This window comes from Lineus longissimus, chromosome 1 (genome assembly GCF_910592395.1).
Source record: "Lineus longissimus chromosome 1, tnLinLong1.2, whole genome shotgun sequence".
NCBI classification, from domain to species: domain Eukaryota; kingdom Metazoa; phylum Nemertea; class Pilidiophora; order Heteronemertea; family Lineidae; genus Lineus; species Lineus longissimus.
Genome location: NC_088308.1, coordinates 19531920 through 19551205, shown reverse-complemented (window position 1 = coordinate 19551205; position 19286 = coordinate 19531920). Strand labels below are relative to the sequence as shown.

At 41.0% G+C, this 19286-nt stretch overlaps 1 protein-coding gene across 4 annotated transcripts; it reads right to left on the bottom strand.

The window, feature by feature from the left end:
• Nucleotides 1-720: 720 nt before the first annotated feature.
• LOC135490624 (uncharacterized) lies at nt 721-18730 on the bottom strand. 4 transcript variants are annotated; one of them, XM_064775900.1, is made up of 18 exons: nt 18446-18730; nt 12212-12332; nt 11377-11513; nt 11022-11102; nt 9217-9322; nt 8950-8994; nt 8503-8530; nt 8139-8313; nt 7670-7771; nt 7381-7457; nt 6853-6967; nt 6176-6217; nt 5913-5979; nt 5559-5666; nt 5204-5268; nt 4718-4807; nt 4245-4345; nt 721-3014 (listed from the first exon to the last, which is right to left on the bottom strand). In XM_064775900.1, the coding sequence occupies exons 2-18, from the start codon at nt 12238-12240 to the stop codon at nt 2844-2846; spliced, it is 1539 nt and encodes a 512-aa protein (XP_064631970.1). In that variant the 5' UTR covers nt 12241-12332; nt 18446-18730; the 3' UTR covers nt 721-2843. The 4 variants fall into 4 exon arrangements, with proteins under 4 accessions (XP_064631970.1, XP_064631996.1, XP_064631977.1 ...); XM_064775926.1 differs by lacking the exon at nt 18446-18730 and adding an exon at nt 16923-17115; XM_064775907.1 differs by lacking the exon at nt 18446-18730 and adding an exon at nt 16928-17115.
• Nucleotides 18731-19286: the final 556 nt, after the last annotated feature.

Sequence of the window (19286 nt, the reverse complement as noted above, 5' to 3'; positions counted from 1 at the left end):
TGTATTGATAACAACACAGGTGGTAGTGTTATCTGTCTCACTGGTGGTTGTGACAATTGTCTCACACTGGCACATGAAGGCCCTATAATGTATTGATAACAACACAGGTGGTAGTGTTATCTATCTCACTGGTGGTTGTGACAATTGTCTCTCGCTGGTACATGAAGGCCCATAATGTATTAATAATCAACAACACTGCTGGGTGTGACATTTAACCGTCTCTCGCTAGGACATGAAGCCTATTATGTATTGATAACAAGAGCTCTTTGGTTGTTGTGACATTAGTCTCTCATGTACACATAGATCATATACATGTGTTTAAAAGTTCTTAAACTCATGAAAATAAAACCCCACAAATACATGTTTAAGCAAAAATACAATGTCTAAATGACATTTTCATTATTCACTTCAAGTATTCACTGAATAATTGTCGATTTCACCCAGCCATCGAGAAGACTGTCACACTCCCTCTGCTCCTTACACATCTGCTGGTATGCGGAGCAACTAAAAACGATGACGATCCAACCCCTTCCTGCCTTCTCCTTACACATCCCCTTCCTCTTACTCTTTCATCCTGCTATCCATTGGTTTGCTAGAGATGAGAAGACTGTCACATCGCCCTTCTATTGACACCTCCCCTGCCTCTTACTCTTTCATTCTAATGGTTCCGTGATCACACTTACACTAAACTGAAAGACAATAAGAAACAAACCAAGAAGATTTATCTAATAGCCAAATTTATTGCCATACGCCATCACAAAAATAAGTTTACTATGTCTTACTCTTTACACTGGTTAACTTGTATAAAATCACAACGATTTCAAAATATTGACACTTTTACTATCATGATATGATGTACGATTTGACTCACTCTTACACAACTGATACTACATTTCAGCACCCATAAACACCATGCCTTTTCATTGTGTCTTGGACGCGCATAGGTCACGGTTAGATCGGGGGCTCACTACATTATATTTAAGGAATTGATACCGAAGTGGAGGTACTGGCTGACTCACCAAACACCACCAGCCAGGCAACTGCCGAGGTTTTGGGCTAAATGACTGCTTTACCCCAGCAGTGTTTGGTAAAACAATCAATACGGTATTCTAAACCACCTTTAATTCAATACTAGACATTGATAAGTGATCTTAACCTCCTAACCATAACCGCCGCCGCCAAAACGAGACACAGTGCATTATACACTGTAAGCTGCAGTGGTACATTGTAACCAGGTGTTTCATAACCATCATCCCTCTTAAGTCGCAAAGACAAGTCAACGAACATTGCTTTCACATGGCATGGAGAAGAATCATGTCTTCAATTTACAGTTAATTGATATAATGACAGACATGAAGTGATTCTACAACAGGGGACATGCACTTACGTATCAAGACAGCTATATATATCATGAACTGATTTCCAACAGGGTTTATACTTCAAAGTACATGTATGATATATCACTGGCCTCGTATCGGCGTTTACTTAATGTTGCCCAAGAAAGTTTCAAAACCCCAAGTTAATAAGTTTGAACAGGCGCCATTACATCAGTCAGTGCAAACACTGCTTAATGCCCACCCAAGTGTCACGATTTGACTAATGACATCGTTCGACCCGTTTCCTAAACACTCGAAAGAATAATTATTGATATGGCCACATCAGGATGTCTATGGAACGATGAGAATCCTTTTCCGGAGATTATATGGCACTTTATTACATCACAACTAAAATAAAGATGGGTTTTCGTATAGTAAGAAATGAAACGAATCTACATGTAATATTATATTTTTGAACCGGGAAGCCGATCAAGTAGTAACAATATCTATCTAACATGCCGGTTGGATTCATTCCAAGAATTAGTGAAAGGGTATCTATAGGCAGGAGCCAGGCACGAAGTCGCCAACAGGGGTTTCGGACAACGAAACTATTCCCGCTAGTGCAATAAGAGATCAAATGCTGAATCAAACATTCTCCCTTTATTCCTCTTAGCCCTCGAAGACATCACAAATTCTTAGGTCGGTGGATGCCACGAATGGGGCCGCAGCCTTTAGGTCTTCCGCCGTTCCCCACAGTTTCTTCTCGACACTTTTATCCTCCGGCCTGGTCGTTTTCCGATGGGCTTCAAACAGACTTAATTTTTTGAGGATGTGGTATATTATTCCCCTGAAGATAACCTGTTTGATTCCTAGCTCCTGACCTATAGTCCCCCTTTCAGGAGATCATATTATTGCCCGTTGGCAGATCAAGATAGGTCTCATTTTCTAACTACATCACAAACGACCATAAGACAACTAAACAATGACTAAAATATTATATTAAAACATAGGATAACTAAAAGTAGGCCGACCAACAGACTAAAACGACCGTTACTATATAACAGCAGCACGGTAAATCCGTGCTAACAGTAGCCCTATCTCTCAGAAACTGTAAAACTGCAACTGCAAGTTTTTCAGTTCTAAATGAAAAGTCCCATAACACTGTTCGTTCACTTCTGCATACCTCTAGCCATCGCACATCTCAACCGTAAACCATTCAGAAGGGAGTAATTTGCCCGAGACTTCACCTCAATTTACAAAATGGTGAATGTTGCCATCTTGCGTTTTCGGTGCAATCCAGAGTCCCGACCTTCTTCAATCACCAGCTAATCCCATGAACTGGTCTTGGACCCAGCCCGGGTTCGTGGCACCGTTTTGCCGTCTACCGTACGAATGCCACCAATGGTCGTTAGACCATTTTGTCACTCTACTGGTTCTCTAGTGACCATAGTTGTAATACTTAGCAGATATCGCCGTGCAGATCACCGCTCCGCACCCACCCTCAGCTCCACTACTGCTTTTCTCCTTTTACCGTACCCCTCTGATTTTCAAGACGAACAACCCACTCAAGAGGAAATAAACTGATGTGACCAAGAAAACCATAATGTAGCCAAGTCCGATCTCACAGTTGACGCGTTCGAAAAGGTCCAAAAGGATCCCTCCTATGGGTGTGGCCAAGGCTTGTGGCAAGACCAGTGCCTGTTAATGAGAGCAGAAAAAAGAATTAAGAGTTTGACGTCTTTGTCTTATGTTACTATAATGGAATCGCCTGGGCACCGACTGGAAAACGATCACCGCTTTATTGGATTCGACTGATTTCAGTTATTTTTTAAATTCGCTCCAACGATAGACCCGGCGAAGAATTGTAAGGCGTAGTCTCTTCGATATGCCGACTTTATACCAGTATGGTCTGTCATGTACTTATGATATGCTCTTCTAAAAAAACTCTGAAAAGGTGTACATATATGTGGCAAGCTGCCGAAAATGATCTTATCATGCATTGAATAACAATAAGACAGCTAATTTATGAGGCTGATCGAAGTCCGACCACGTCAGACACATGCAGTGAGACACCTTACGGAATATATTAGTTCCACATGACTACATTAGACAGGTTTCGCCAGCCCTAGGTAGAGTTGCGAACGACACTGTATACGAGGTACAAAGTAGGCCTATGTTCATGCACTTATCGACAACTTCTTACGAAAAAATTTCCAATTCCTAAATAAAATGACTGAGTATAAACGACTGCTTACGAGTGTCGCGCAAATGAATTAGCACATGACTTGATACCTTCGTACTTAGCCGTACTTCGTGCGTACGGACGGTGAAACCTGCCTATTGTCCTTGTTTTTTTAATTATTGTGGACTTTTATTGATTATCGAATGATGCCTTTACTTTATCTGCCTAAGATGGCGCTTTGGCAGTGGCCGCAACAGTCATCGACCTAGTTGAGATGATGTCGCGTGGTCATATCGTGATTAGAAGGTTCTTCCTGTTGTGGGCTTCCCCCACTTACTCATACTGCACTTTGTGAAATACCTTTCTTTTTTTAAATGTGCTGTTTTTGGTTGATGACCAATTTATGAAAATCACATGGAGTGAAGGAATCAGAATGGGTTTTTTTTCACTGCGCCTGAGTCCTCGAGATAACAATCTTACCACACCACAGAGTTGTTTCGGAAGAAATATATCGCAAAATAGGTCCTTGCTGCGGACTTTCCTGACAACGTAAGGAGTAACTATTGCTTTGGTAAAGCAGGAAGCTGTGAAATATACTCTACTCTGGTTACCGAAAAGATATCGGGAAAAGGACAAAACATATCTTCCCTATAGCTCACTGGCAGGGTCCCAGAAAGTTTTGCAGGACATTCATTTCCTTGTATTAGGGTGACTTGGTGAATACGAGATATTTGTTTTGTTCTCACCTGGTGCCAGACGGCAATATCTTTTCCCTTCTCTTTTTCTTCGGGAAGGACATCCATGACTAAAGCAAAATCGACTGCTTGATAGCTACCGAACCCAGCCCCTGTTACAAGCAGAGAATGAGAAGAATCAATACAGCGTGAACTTGCTTGTCGGGCCAAAAGGTGGAGAAAGCTGTAATGAACCTCCAGCAAAAAAGTTGGATGAGTATCGGATACGAATGCAGAATAATCGGTGACAAAATGAAGCTGTACCCTCTCCCTCTCAAACCGATCAGTATTGATCAATGACTACAAAATAGGATGGGAACCAAATCGACGTGATTGGTGGCAAAGCCTGGGAAGATGGTTCTTGTAATCCATGGTATTAGATCAGATTCCGCGAAGGTTGTGGAAAAAATGCGACCTTCCCAGAATTAGAACCGGGAATCTTCTGATCCGTAGCCAGACACGTTGTCCACAATCATCATACTCACCAAAAAAGAAGGTCATGGCAAGAGCTATGTAGAATGCGGAACCTCCTCTCAGGAAGGCTAATACAGCACTTGCCGCACACATCACCAGCGCTGCAAGAAAATACCACATTAAGATTTATGTCAGCCTGTCATAACCCTTGATAAAGATGTTTCAACTTTACTAATCTTAACATGCTAACGGATCGGTTAAAACAATTTGTTGACGCTTTTTATCGGGAGACATTTCTTCACATGACATCATCATGGTCGGTAGGCACTTAAGACAGGACAACTTCCATCTCGCTCTCTAGCGGGGCGAGGTAAAGAATCGCGAAACTTTGTGCTGAACTTTGTGCTGATTTTCTATCCGTTTACGGCAAAGAAGCAAAATAAACTCAGACGGGTCAGACAGGAAAGAAGCAGAATACACTCTATCTTACAGATTACGTTATACCAAAATCATATGAGTGCAAACACTTTTGCCAGAATAATCTATCGTGTGCTTACCAGAGACTAACACAAGTGGTTTTCGTCTCCCGATTCTGTCTGATAATAACCCACAGATTATAGACCTGCAAAAAAAGAACAATGCGCTTGACCATCATGTTTGATTCCAAAAACAAAAACAAATATATTTCATAAATAGAAAGATCCAACTATATGATGCTATCCACTGCTGCTGCTGCTGCGGCAGGGTTGTGGTCGTTTACCGCCTGCCCGGCCGATTGTGACTAGAAAGACAACCGCAAGTTATCACAACACGGCCGGCTCCGTAAATTGTGACGGTACCCACAGTGGATTCCTGCCTATGTCAAAAACGAAAACATATAGGAAGAAAACCAAACACAAGACGGTTACTTACGATAGAGCAGCCATCAGAAGTAAAGGTAGAAGCAACATGGCCACACCCCTGGCCGGAGTCCAACAGTTTGGTAAAGGCACCATGTCTGATAACCAAAATTCCATAAACCTGAAAGGAATTTGAAAAGAAGATAAAATACATGTAGTGTTAAAAGAAGAAACACGCTCCCCGTCATGTTGGTATGCCTCTCCACCAGCCTACAGGCCTACATTTCAACCACTATTTTTGTGCGCTGGGTAGAAGGAGGTCATGAAATGTCTAAAAGGTATTCCATTCAAAAGATGACCTAGCCGACCAAATCTCATCAATAATTTGATTTCATAAGGCAATATTAACTGATGGTCCATCACTCACCCGATTGTTGTTGACAGACCCTGCTGCATTAAAAATCTCGTGAGAAATACCCATCGGAAATCGTGCTCTGAAATGGAAAACTCTGGACTTAACTAGGTGAGCCTGAATAACGGGAAATTGTCGATTTTCGAATCATATTACAATTGTTGGCCTAAGACTTTGATTTAACTAAGCGTTCATTGAAACTTTGTAGGATTTCGGATAAAAAAAGTATCTAAGACGGAAAGGTCGTCTGCTAGACAAACAGATTTGTATTCACTGACCTTTTAAAGGTTCCCAGAAACCAAAGAATAACTCTTTTGCACCTGAAAAAATAATTCAAAACAACTGTAACATGCTTCAAGTTGTGGTTGAAAATTAGGCGAATTTTGTTCAAAAGACGACCTAAAAATCCTACAACTCTAAGGCGGGTTTGAGACCAAAGACCATACAATCAATATTTCAAGTTGGTGCGTAACGATATCTAAAACCAAGACCCTCAACCGCTTTTCTGTGAGCGAATGTGCAGCGCAAGACACCACAACGTGAGTGGAAATATCGATGATTTTGTTACCGTGTAAATGATTCCTCTTATTTTTCTTCTTACAGAGATCTAACCACAGAAAGATACAGGATAAAAACTTAATCTTTCCATTGAAGAAGAGAATCATTATACTGGATTTAGTAGCAGGTCGACTGTTACAACGGCATTAATGACCTTCTCCATACAAGTTCCCTTCTGCTTGGTCATCTATCTGAACGTTCACGGGGCAGTAGGCGAGGCGATATTGAAAATATATCTCAATCGATCCACATTAAAAGGCAAGGAAATGTTAAGAATCAGAGGTCATCTGATATCCTTTCCAGTTTGCACGGAACGGCGCCTGGTGACTGCATCATGAGGTGGAAAGATCTCTATTTTCCTCACAATATCCCTTTCCCTTGTCGCAGGTTTACTTACTACATGGGTCGTGTGTATCTTTGGCTGGCTCCTCATGTGTGAAGAAGACTGTTATAAGCACGCAGATGACCCCTATCGTCACTATCACGGCATATAACGTAGGAACACCGAGATCCTGGCGAAGTAAAACGTGTTGTGACTATCAGTTATTTTGATTTTGATAAAACAAGTCATTACAACAATTTCGAATTTCCGGCCCGGAATGGGGCCTTCCTCGGGCACTATCACAGGAATGTTCACTCTTCTTCACCATCTACATATAGAAACACAGAAAGACATTTTTATCACTGTTCTATCCTCGTCAATCAATCTGAATAAAAACAATTGGTAATTCAGCTTTTGTCTTGTTTCACCATGGAGTCATTGTGCGGCAAGCATTATATGTCTTTATCGCTATTTCCAACTAATCAGCGCATGTTCGTCATCTAATCAAGCAATACGAATTTACGAAATACTGATACTTAAATCTGATTATCGAGACCACAGGGTATTTAGTTTACAAAGTGAAAACTTGGTTTCGAGACCTACCATGAAAAATAACCCAAGAGCCGCACCAGATATGTTGCCGAAGAGTATCATAGCACCCATAACTCCGGAGTTGAGACCTTGATTTGAGAGGAGAAACAAATTTATTTGAAAAACTCTGTTTCAATTATCGTCATTGTAACATCGTTACTACACTTTAGATTACTTCTCAGTAATATTCACCTTCGATAACTAATAGAATGTTCCGCAATCGGATTTGGCATTAATGCACTATCATCACCAGTTAGCAGACTAGAGCACGCAATTTTAAGGTATCTCAGTGTGGACTTACCTCGCTGAGCGGGATGAGATTTGTCCGCGATTAAAGCGCAGTATGGCACTGTCAGACTAACGAAGCTCGCCATCACGATCAAGTAGAAGAATATATACAGACCTGAAAGAAATACGGGAAATATGAACTGAAGCGTTTGCATTTCGTTAAAAATCCAAATGGTGAGAAAAACACAGAACTGCTGAGAGCTGGTCAAGACGGTATCGTTTTTCACAGCGGTAAAAGTATAAATACTGGTGAGGACACGACCGTAAAGAACTCCATTTACCACTTTCTTAGGGACTTCCGGTCAGATTTCGGCCAATCAGAAGCCCTCTACCAAATCATTGCGTTGCTTCCAGCGCCAAAGAAGTATGAAAAATAATCTTTTGAATGGCCGATACTTACAGGAAGTCACAAATTGCTGCTGGGGATAGTTGCGAATGAAGTTTTTGTTGGTATCTTACATCGGAAATACTCCGTGACTTACCCAGTATATTCCTATTGTCGTCAATCATCGATGTGCTATTGTCCGGTATATGTGAGGTATCTTGCTTGGTCAGTATGGGCATGGCCTGCTGCTTCGGGCTACTATGATTGAGTACCAGGGCAGGAGTGTTATATGGTCGACACCTTTGTTCCACTAAACTTGTATTCATTGTACACTGAAAGACAAGATGTAAAAAGAAATGGTTGGGATACGTCATCTTAGTTTATGAACTTGGCAACAACCTTCTCATACAATTAGCTCAACCAAGGTCAGAACCTAATGACTAAGTTATTAGCTTCCGCCGAGGATGAAGGATTCTTGGTTAAACCTTTTTTCAAGAGCAATGGGTAAAATCTTAACTTACTGCGCTTTTATCACTGTCTAAGTGCGTGCTGCAATAAAGAAATCAGAAGAAGCTGCATTTATGATTTCAGACAAACCGCTATCAATTATTAATACCAAGGGTATGATATTGATTATGACTATGGTTTCATCATTTTTTGTTACAGCGTCGTCAGAGCAAGATGGGTGTAATGAATGGCATCTTTGGGTTAGTTTCGCAATAGATAAATTTACAGTGCGATAATATGGTGCCAAGGTAGTGGCAATCTGGGTGCCATGAATTCAAATCCTCACTTGCTCGGTGTATCTCAGATGATAGTTGGAGAAACTCAAAGGTATCCATGTGCTAAGTCAAAACTTTGCCGCTGATGGTTACCAAACTGATAACGAACCTCCACGAGTACATTAAAAAAGAGTCTGTGATATGGTAGAGAGATGCAAAATTGTGTAGGTCTGTACTTTTACTTACAAGAAGACATTTGGTGCGCTCAATGCCATACCAGCCATCCCACAACTGCAAGAAAGACGGAAACAGATGAGGAGATGACAACACAGCTTAAACATCAATAACAGTTTTATTTCAAGAAAAGGTCGAAGAGGGTTATTTGCCAGTTTCACAAACCGTGTTGGAATTTGGCCTTTCCTGAAGAACTGACGCAACAGTCATTATGGAACGCGTTACAACTAATTTTTGAGTTCCTCTGGTTGGATCCTTGGTTCCTCTTACATCACTTACCATAGAAATAGCATTGCCACGACCATGATGGGCCGCCGCTTTCCGTACTTGCAGGTCAATCTATCACTCTTCATACCAACCAATGGTCCGGCCAGGAATGTCAAAACTGCAAAGAAACGCCGTCTTATACATTTTACTGCTTGGAGCAAAATACCCATTGTCCAGCATGAAGGGATGCTATTTTATTGCTGCACTATCAGTTGTCGCGATCGCCGTCGATCATGAGGACACTGAATGCTTCAATGAGATACAAAATTGAGGCCGTGATAAAGAGCATATCGAAAGCAGTTCGGCATCTGTGGTACCAAAAGCAAATAAAACCTTCCCAGGACTCGAACCTGGAATCTTCTGATCCGTAGTCCATTGCGCATGAAGGACGCGGTTGAAGGAAACTACCCGAAATCTGGGGGCAATGAGCACAGTCTCGTGGGGTCGCAATGCCCAATCAGATTCTGTTTAACTGATAAAATTGCTGTTGCAAATGACGGATGTGGTTCATTTTGACTATTTCAGCCACACTTATGCCCTTTTAGTTTTATCTCTTGAAAGAAAGATTGAACGGATATGTAGACGAATCAGTTGTCTTGCTGTCCATTCACAACAAAAATGGAATATCAGTTTTTAACTCGACTTAAAGGCAGTTGATAAACTGAGACGGGTCTTGTCGTTGATACCTTTTGTATAGTCTTACCGGGGAGGCCAACTCAACATGGCCAACAACCGTGCAATTCATTACTTACTCTTTCAAATTTTAAGTCGTTTTTCAAGCAGATGGATTGACATGAAATCAAATAAGACAAACCGTTGCTATGGAAATACCTCATTAAAGATTTTCTGGCATTTAATTATATTCTGCATTCTTATCATGTTTCAGAATTGATCGGCTGAAATATTATATTTAGAAATACAATTTGTTCTCGATAAAAGCAGTAGCTTAGTATAATTGCTCGTACAGTCTAGCTCGTATTCAGATTCAGTTTTGCATTCTCTCACCATCTGCTGCAAGGAGATCGATACGATAGGAATCGTGGTATAGGATATTTATTCTAAAGATATAGGTTACAGATGTTGCCAGTCGCAGGGATGGATGTGTTTTCACTCCATCATTACCATAGCCGTTGGCTGGGTAACTTCCTCAGTTGAAGATTGCGACGTGTGATGGGAGGAACATGGCTTTTGAGAAAAATGTTTTGTGAAACAGAAGCCCCCAAACCTCGCGGGCCTCGTCCCGAAGAACGTAGAATAGGCCGAATGGACCGCCTCGGGAGTTTATCAGTGATGGTATTCTCACTCTTTCTCAAGAATGCGGGACTCTAAGACATCTTACATACTCCGAATCAATAGTCTTTCATGAGACAGGATTTATTACTTTCACTGAGTACATGAAGTGGTCTTATCACTCTGCCTCATCAGCTGCGAAAATAGATGAAATGAAAAACCTCAAAGCAACGATACATGTCCCCTTAGGCATGTCTAAGGATCTTATAAAAGAAGCTACAAAACTTCATAAAGAAAGACATACTCTAAGGATCTTATAAAAGAAGCTATAAAACTTCATAAAGAAAGACATACGACTCCCACCGGGTTTCTTAGCGTTCAAGTAGCCAGTTTCATAGTTTTAATAACGCCAGAAACTGCTTCAAGACGACGAAGGGAGGATTGGGTTCGGAACTTCAGTGAAGCAGAACTAAAGGCTTCCAAGTGGCCAGTACAACAAGAACTTTGAACAAATTCTACAAGAGGAAAGTGGTGATTGCTTGTTTGAATTAAAAAGGGTAAGACTAGAGCAGCACAAAGTGTCTTACCTGCACCACCAGCGACCATTCCGCCTAGCCACCGTCCTTTGGAACTTGCCCCTACCATTGATTGAACTTGCGCAGGGACCACTGGAAACAAGAAACCATAATCAAAACTTTGTGACAATTTTCGATATGCCGCATTGTTCGGAAATCCCAATGGAAGCATTGCACACGGCAAATCTGGTAGTATTTTGGAGAACTGTATCAACAAATCCGTGTTGAATTTTTTAGAACTGATCTTTTAATAAACATCACTACTTTTGCTGTAGAGATTTCAATTTGAGTCTTCGGCTGTATGCTTTGAATCTACAAATCAAATTCTTCCGAAAGGATAGTGAAAAAGCCGTTAAGCTTAACTTACCCTCGACTGACATGATGAGGAAGACGAGGTTAAGACCATACCATGACAAGTTGAGTACAAATACCCCCGTCTTTGAGAGGGGTTCGATCTCGTCTGTTGGTTTCTTAAGCTCATCTTTTGGATCCAGAGGCGTAACCCTACATTGGAAATGATCAAAAGTAATTAAAACGCGTTTAATTAAACGCTGCAGGGGCAACATTTTTTTGATAAGGGCACATCAGTTGAACACGTTCTACAAGAGTCCTGAAGAAAAGGAACCCCGCCAAAAAGATTACCTTTGATCAAGTTGGGGCATTCGGGAGAAATAGCTTTGCCGAAGGAAGCTGAGGTCACTTCTTAATGAACCCTGAGCTAACACTGTGGTATAATAACTAAACAAGGGCCGTGTAACCACCCCCTGAACCCCTCAGACCCTCACCCACGATTATTGCTAATCTGATCTGCCGTAACCATGATGATGATGATGTGAATTAGGTGGAAATGAGAATGTTCCATGTTAAATCAGGCTGATTATTGACAACACTGGAGGTGCATTATCACTAGTAATAACCACCAAGATAGTCTAGATTGCCGGGACAAGTCAAACAGCTCAGGGGTAAAGGTTAGGACGGTGATGGTGGAGTAACGACTGAAGAGATAATCTGCGGGGAAATCATAGTGTCTTGGTCATATCATAGTCGTTCTATTGCAATCGCTGTACAATGCAGAATAAAATGGGAATGTAGAAACGAAATCCTGGATCATTGCCGTTAAGAATACCACTAAAGTTTGCTCCAAGATGTTGTGAAATGTTGCATATCGATCTCATTTTCACTTTTAAAACTGAAAGACATACTCAGATCGGTCCTCCGATGTCGCCACCATTTCGTTCTTTCTTTGAAAAGCACGGTATAGCAACTTTAATCTTCACGCACTGGTAACCGCGGGCGACCACCACGCCCTACCACGCCTCGTGTCTGGAAAGAGAAATCATGACGAATTAATATGTCGAAAAAACCCTACTAACCGAGAAGGAACAAGAAAAATATCCGCAACAAAACGATGCTGTGGTGATGACGACGTCATTGATGATGATGGTTATATTGATGACGTGTGTTAGTGCATCATGCCGTAAACAAGCTGTAGTTCAATATTCGGATTATCTCAATGACGTCCATCCCAGCAACCTTTCATTACTACAAGATGTACGCAGTGGTTACAAAATATATCTCAAATGCAACTGGCCATTGATGAACACCGCCGCTGCTTCAGGAGTGTACAGCAGCCTGATCATCGCACCATGCACCATTTCCGGTCGCGCTTGTTTTCATTACCACTAACTTCACAGATGTCACGCGAAACACGCCGTGATCGAACGATAGGAATATTGTAATAATCTTCCTGATAGATTCATTGTCCATGTTATGTGTGGATCGTCAACAGGACACTGACTTTAATCAATAACAGCTATGCTTTTCAATATAATATCAAAATTGAATACATTTATGAAGGTAACAAGGATGGAAAAAAGGATGAGTAATGCTTGGCGTTTTCAATCTGTTTTCTGATGTTCATCTGGGAAAAGACCAATTTGCCAAATACCAATTCGCAATCTTCCTTGTCGCAGCAATTTGGAACCAGGCATCGAATTAGTATATCAGGATCCCTGTATTCACCCGAAAGTATGACACATGTCTTCTAGATCACCAATAGCTGATCGAAAGGTCAAAAATGCGAATTCAGATAAAGTGTCTTGCATCACAAAAACCCATAATCTTCCTTTGCCAGACTGGTTGCCTTGGGTAGAGCTCAAATGCATAAGCCAACCGAGGTGGCAGCGGCAGTTTTACGCAAAATAACAGCTATGGTCAACAGACAGAATCAGAATTGGCTTTCACATGCTGGGTTTCCAATCACAGAGGGGATAACATTGTCTCTCGACGAACGCAAATTAATGGCGTTTTCACCACTCTTTAGTCCACAAAATCACAACAACAGCTTATATCAGATATCTTTAAGACAATGACTGATTGGCGCGCGTTCCATGCAGGCTCATCCCCTGTTCCGTTGCCATGGAGAATGTCCATCCATTAATGTTGAGGCAAAATAAGATCTCTATGGACATTTTGAGGCAGATTTCATCAGGCAAGGCATCGATCATGACTCTTGTTGATGAAGGTTTACTGATTTTAACATTAGAGCCGAAAGCATTTGGATATTGGAAACCTCTATTACACTACAGCGCCCACTAAGAAAGTAATTTCCGGGGTGAACTTTGCCAAAGAGCAGGTCAAGATATCTAGTCATCATCTTCTCGCAGTAAGGGTCTTATAGCATACTCCTTCCGTTGTAAACGTTTACAGAGTGAAATGCCCTGATATCCTAAGACACCTTCTCTTTGGACTGACCAATATGGCTGGAATGGTCGAGCAACTCAAACGGTCCTGATACCACCTTGGGTCAAATCGAACACATAAAAGATAGATAAATCATGTATATTTGGAGTCAGGAACATCAAAACAATCTCTGGCATGACGTCCATGGCAACAGCTTCAATTACCATGGAAACAGAAACGTGATTTTGGCATGATCGCTTTGTGGGTGATGCTACGTGCCAACGGGATAACGTGTTTGAAAATCATATGGGAGAGGTTCGCTTCCGCAAATGATTGTGAAAAAGCAATTGATAGAGAACGTACCGAGCCTTGTAAACGACGAGAAGAAGACAGCAAACTTTGTATCAGAATATGAGCTGGAACAAAACACTAGTTTGTCCTGGTTGAGCAGGTTAGTTTTTGGCTAATCTTTTATTGATTCCTTTTTACCATAAAAGCCAACCATGTTTGTGATTCATGGTACAGACCAAATTATCATCAGACTGAGCTTAACAAATCTCGACAAAAGTGCCTTCGGCAGAAAAAATATGACTTTATTTGTTGCCGAGTACTTAGCCGCCTCCTGCAGATTAACACCGTTTCCAACTAGCTTTTGAGGTTCGATCACTATGGCTGCTTTTCCTTCTTCAAAAAAGAGGCTTTGATTTGTTTATGATAATTAATACACCTTTTTTGTTAGATGTATTAAAGCAAAGCACCTTTTGGTTTCTTCTTTAAAAAGAATTTGCTTTTTTCTGTATCTATTCGAGCCTTGATTGCATTAACTACTCCTTTTAGTTCAGAATAGCTCTTAACTTCTTTGAAGCTAGACTGCATGGAGTGGGTGACTCGGATTCAAAAGGCGGGAGAAGTCTTTCAACGGCTGGAACATTAGATTACTTTCTGAGTTTTCCTCCGCACTCTGAACCTGAACATCTCATTGGTGAACTGATTGATCGAATCCTGTTATAGAGAGTTGATACAAGTTGCTGCTAAGTCGAAGTGGAATATTTCGGGAACATTTTTTCAGAGGAGGTTTTGTAGAAGGGCATATGAGTCTCGAATAATCTTACGATCTTCTTCCAGACCGCTTCATCGGAAAGTTTTTGTGGCGCCAAGCCATCGTGTATCGCAGCATTGGACTACCATGTGCATAATAGTATGCGTTGGCCAAATAGGTACAGCGTCAGTATATCTCAACAGCCGATTAGAAACCTTCGTAAAGCCTTCTTCAAGCAAGGGATTCATCCCGGTGTAACATCTGTGGTTGTTCCCCATGTTTCAGTGTTTCCAAACAATAGGCAGCGAGAGAGACCATGACTTTTCAATAGGGGGGATACACAGAAAAACTCGTCAATCTATTTTTGAGCGTTCCCAAACAATGAGGGGAAACACTCAAAAACAGAAACACTCAAAACCATTACACCGGTTCTCAAATATCGATTTGAAATATCGATTTGGTGGCAAATTTTCCCACTGTTTAATGACCTTATAAAAGGTTATTGTGCAAACAAGAATCACATTGAAGACTGATCGATTTTTAATGGAATATTTCAACGAAATATGCTCAAGAAATTGATCATAGCCAGTAATTAGATATTTCATACAAGCATTATTGGTGGTGTTCGGTTTGCACCTGCATGATTGGCGGTATACGCAACAGGCATATACTTAATAGGCGTGCTCTCAACAACAAGTTGGCCTAACCTCAGCAGTTACGTCTAGGTCACAGATGACGTTTTTAGATTTTGATAAACGCCAATTTGCCTCATTGATAGTGACCAAATAAATTGAAATACCAATAGCAGGCCTACTTGGCAGCCGTAATGAGGCATTTTCCTTACGCCAACAACAAAATAACGTGAATAAGGTTACTCAGCACGTATGTTTGACACATTTCGGACATATTAAAATGCAAAAATTGTTAAATCTGACCAGAGGCTCTTCCAGCAAAGGACGATGTTCATTAAGTCTGATTATCACATTCTGTGCGCTACAGATGGGTCGTTACACACTCATGGCACTGACCTCGGGGTATAGCAAGATCTGCTCAAATCCGTTGGTGATATTTTATCTGATCCTCATACCATAGATTGAAATTACAATGTTCATTGAACATCGATTCATTCATATAACATTTCAAACATTTTCCATATAATGGTTGAGCCAGAATTTACCAAAGAGGTACACCCAATCACACATCAAGAAAGGCCCCATCTCATTCGACTTTTGAGAATGAAAGAGACTAAAAGCAGGTCACTAACAACAAACTGCACATCAGCCACAACCCTGCTATATTCGCGACTATAAGTCAAGTGGCGTACATCTAACTATCTTTTGAAGGGAAATCACTTGGAAAATGAACTTGACCTATACATCTGCTCACAACAGGCAGCATCCTTAGCATGCCAGAGAGGAGCAGCATCAGTCATGGAATTCCCAATCATACCACTAGCTTACCTTGTTTCATGCATATTTCCGGCCACCGAGGCAAAATAAAAACAACTCATGAACCGGCCTGGAGAATGATTAAGAAATTCTCTATTCTGATCGGGACACAGGCACTGCACGTACTTTGGAAAAAGCGAACAGAGACACACTTCGAACCATCATTTTGCAAATCATGAATACCTAATTGGCGGTAGGGCGCAGATTTCATAGAAAAACAGCCTATTGCATTTTCGACCAAGGGGCAAAAAATCTAACGGAAGAGTTTTACAGATCCGCTGATCGACATGACCTATTTTTTTCCTTATTCACCCAAAACTAAGTTACTACCAGATACCAGCCTCAAAGAATGAATGCCTATGATCAGCTGATGTGCAGCCAAATAATATCATTGCTCTAAAGAGAAGAATAGCTGATGAATGAAGCTCTCCCACAATAAGGCTACAATACATTCCCGAATTGACAACGTTACTTTCCTTGAGGATGCACACAATAGAGAGATAATTTGGACACTTACCGACTATGCGAAGATATATACGTTTAAAAGAAATCTTCGTATATTCCCCTGATCAAAGAAACTGATGGACAAAGCATTACTCTTCTTTCTATCAAAGAATAGAGACGCAGTCTTTGCCAAGACAAAGAAAATGATGAATCAGCTTTGCAGCTCGTATCGACTCCATGCAGCAACCGAGCAAAACTTTCTCCTGGCTCGCAATCAAATGGAACCGTATCACTGCTCACCTTACCTGTAAGCTTTACCACAAGGCTGAATGTTTTTACCGTAAATCCAACCTGCCCATTTTATCATGTTATGATTGACGCAAAACTATATTAGTAAGCGAAGAACTCGTTTTATAATCAGCCTTGGATGCAGGATGAACGTTTGGATAGAAGCTACCAGCAGCAGAACGCTGGCTTTGCCTTTGCTTAGAGGGGTATTCTCAAGAACAGTCTAAAGCTCAGCGGAAAGAAGTTATTTTGACCCAATCATATTTTTTTGTTCATATGTATATATCATCCTTTTGTAACCCATCCTGAGATTCATGATTTTTCACTTCTTCTTTGTCGTTTGAAATATAGAGAGGCGGAGTGTATTGAAAGCCACTGGTTACGAGGACTCAGGATGGTTGTACTTCAAACAATCATTTCAATTCAGTGTATAGGACAAAGACGGGCAATTCTCCGCCGATAGTAAATGGGGTTAGGGTGTCTAAATTGGTGGACCACTTCCAAACAAAGTTTGGTGGTGGATGGAGAAACTCAGCAGCGTCTTGGAACCACATTTCCATGCCAAATAGCTGGTATATGTTCCGTACGTCGTATTTGTGATATTTCCCCCAGGGACATCTTATCATAAGAGAATGATGGCTTTCTTGCTCTTCTGTCTCCTGTGATTGGTTGGATGAGCAAAAGTGGGTTACTATGGCAACCCTTAACACAGGTGCAACGCGTTTCATCAGGAAAAGTGTATTAACAAATAACAAATTTAGTCCCTTGTACGTTCCGAATGTCAATCAAACGCACATGACATGATATTCATGTCAAGTCTGGCAAAAATGTCAATTCAATATCTCTTTAAAACTCTCAAACACCATGGTTACTGACGACTGTATGTGAACATTTTAATATTATCTACAGTAGATGTTTTATCAGATAGTGGAAAACGAGGGCGATTGATTTTAAGATTGGATCGGCCATCAACTGTCAGGGCCATAGCAGGCCTAAAACAGCGTATTTATAGCCCGGGGTGTGGCAATCAGTTTAGGAGATTTTGCCATGATCAATTGTATCGCCTTGAAAGCAGGCCAGGCCAAGAATACGAAAGACGAGATGTGTAGGGCATTAAAAAAAGAATGCTACTCGAAGAATATTGCTGTTGATAGATAGTTAACTATTGAATTTTGGTTATTTAACGGTGACATTAAATTACCTACCCTTTTAATGACACACTCTTTCCATCACTTTGTGGTGATGATGATTATGATGCCGACGAAGACTATCTGCTTGATGATGATTTGACGGAGATGACGAGATGGTGATGGAGGAAAATACAAAAGCACATGCTATACGGATAATGAGATACGTATATGGTTGGGTTTAACCATCTAAACCCCATCGTTAACCACTCTCAAATGAAGTAGGGTGTGCTTAAATTATCAATGTGCAGATGTATATGTTTCACATGTATATATCAAATTGATACAGGTATGGCCAATCAATCTTGTCAATAGAGGAAGTTGAACAAACAATATGTATTTACCCACCTGTTGCTTCTTATAACTGGTAACTATAACTCTCCACAAATTGATTCGGGCAAAACTATCCTTGTCCATTACGTGCCCATTTTGTGCGATAATAATCCTACGACAATCTGAATCAAATTAAAGAGGTTGATATCAAACTACACGTTGGCCTGAAACATTAAGGTATGACCAATCGATAAGAGGTAGTGTCACGGCGTTATATTCGCCTCCATATGCTCGCGGATCGATTTCCATAAAAGTGGCGCGCGCCGACGAGAAATTGATTGCCTGGTCACAGATTGCTCTCCGTTATCACTGGATGCTGTTGGTAGAATCACACTGAATCAGACTAGGGCTTTGCTAACTTAATACCAGCTCATTTTTTACAATTATATCGGGTGGCCCACGAAAAAGGGTCGGCCCTACACTCCCGATCCCAACGGCAATGGAATCAGTGATGAGCTGTGCCTATATTGCAGCATTCAGTGACAATTATCCGCTTCCTCGGCCCTGAGAAGCGAAAATTAACCCCTGATTGTCAATTCGTTTTGAAATAACAACAGTTTCAAAGGGAAATTCATATAAAATATGCAGTGGGAAACTGGAGGTCAACTCAGATGATTATAATATAATACATGTATATACTTATGATAAATGAATTCACTTCATCCTTCATCAAGTTACTATCCAAAACTTCTAATTCATTGCATCTTACCGTATTAAATAACCCAAATTCATGCCTTGTAGTTAAAGTGTTGTGCTGTGCCCACATTTTGGCCGTGACGTATAATTCATCAACACACCGGTGGCGCAACAGTGCGTCAAGGCTTGCGTCACAAGTTGGAAACCGCGCCTTTTATTT

What these genes read in the sequence shown, in the direction of transcription:
- LOC135490624 (XM_064775900.1), bottom strand. Translation starts at nt 12,240, where the DNA reads ATGGTGGCGACATCGGAGGACCGATCTGA. An exon ending in ATCTCATCCCGCTCAGCGAG is followed by an intron (nt 7,458 to 7,669) that starts GTAAGTCCACAC and finishes TCTCAAATCAAG; the next exon opens with GTCTCAACTCCGGAGTTATG. An exon ending in TGCCATGACCTTCTTTTTTG is followed by an intron (nt 4,346 to 4,717) that starts GTGAGTATGATG and finishes TGCTTGTAACAG; the next exon opens with GGGCTGGGTTCGGTAGCTAT.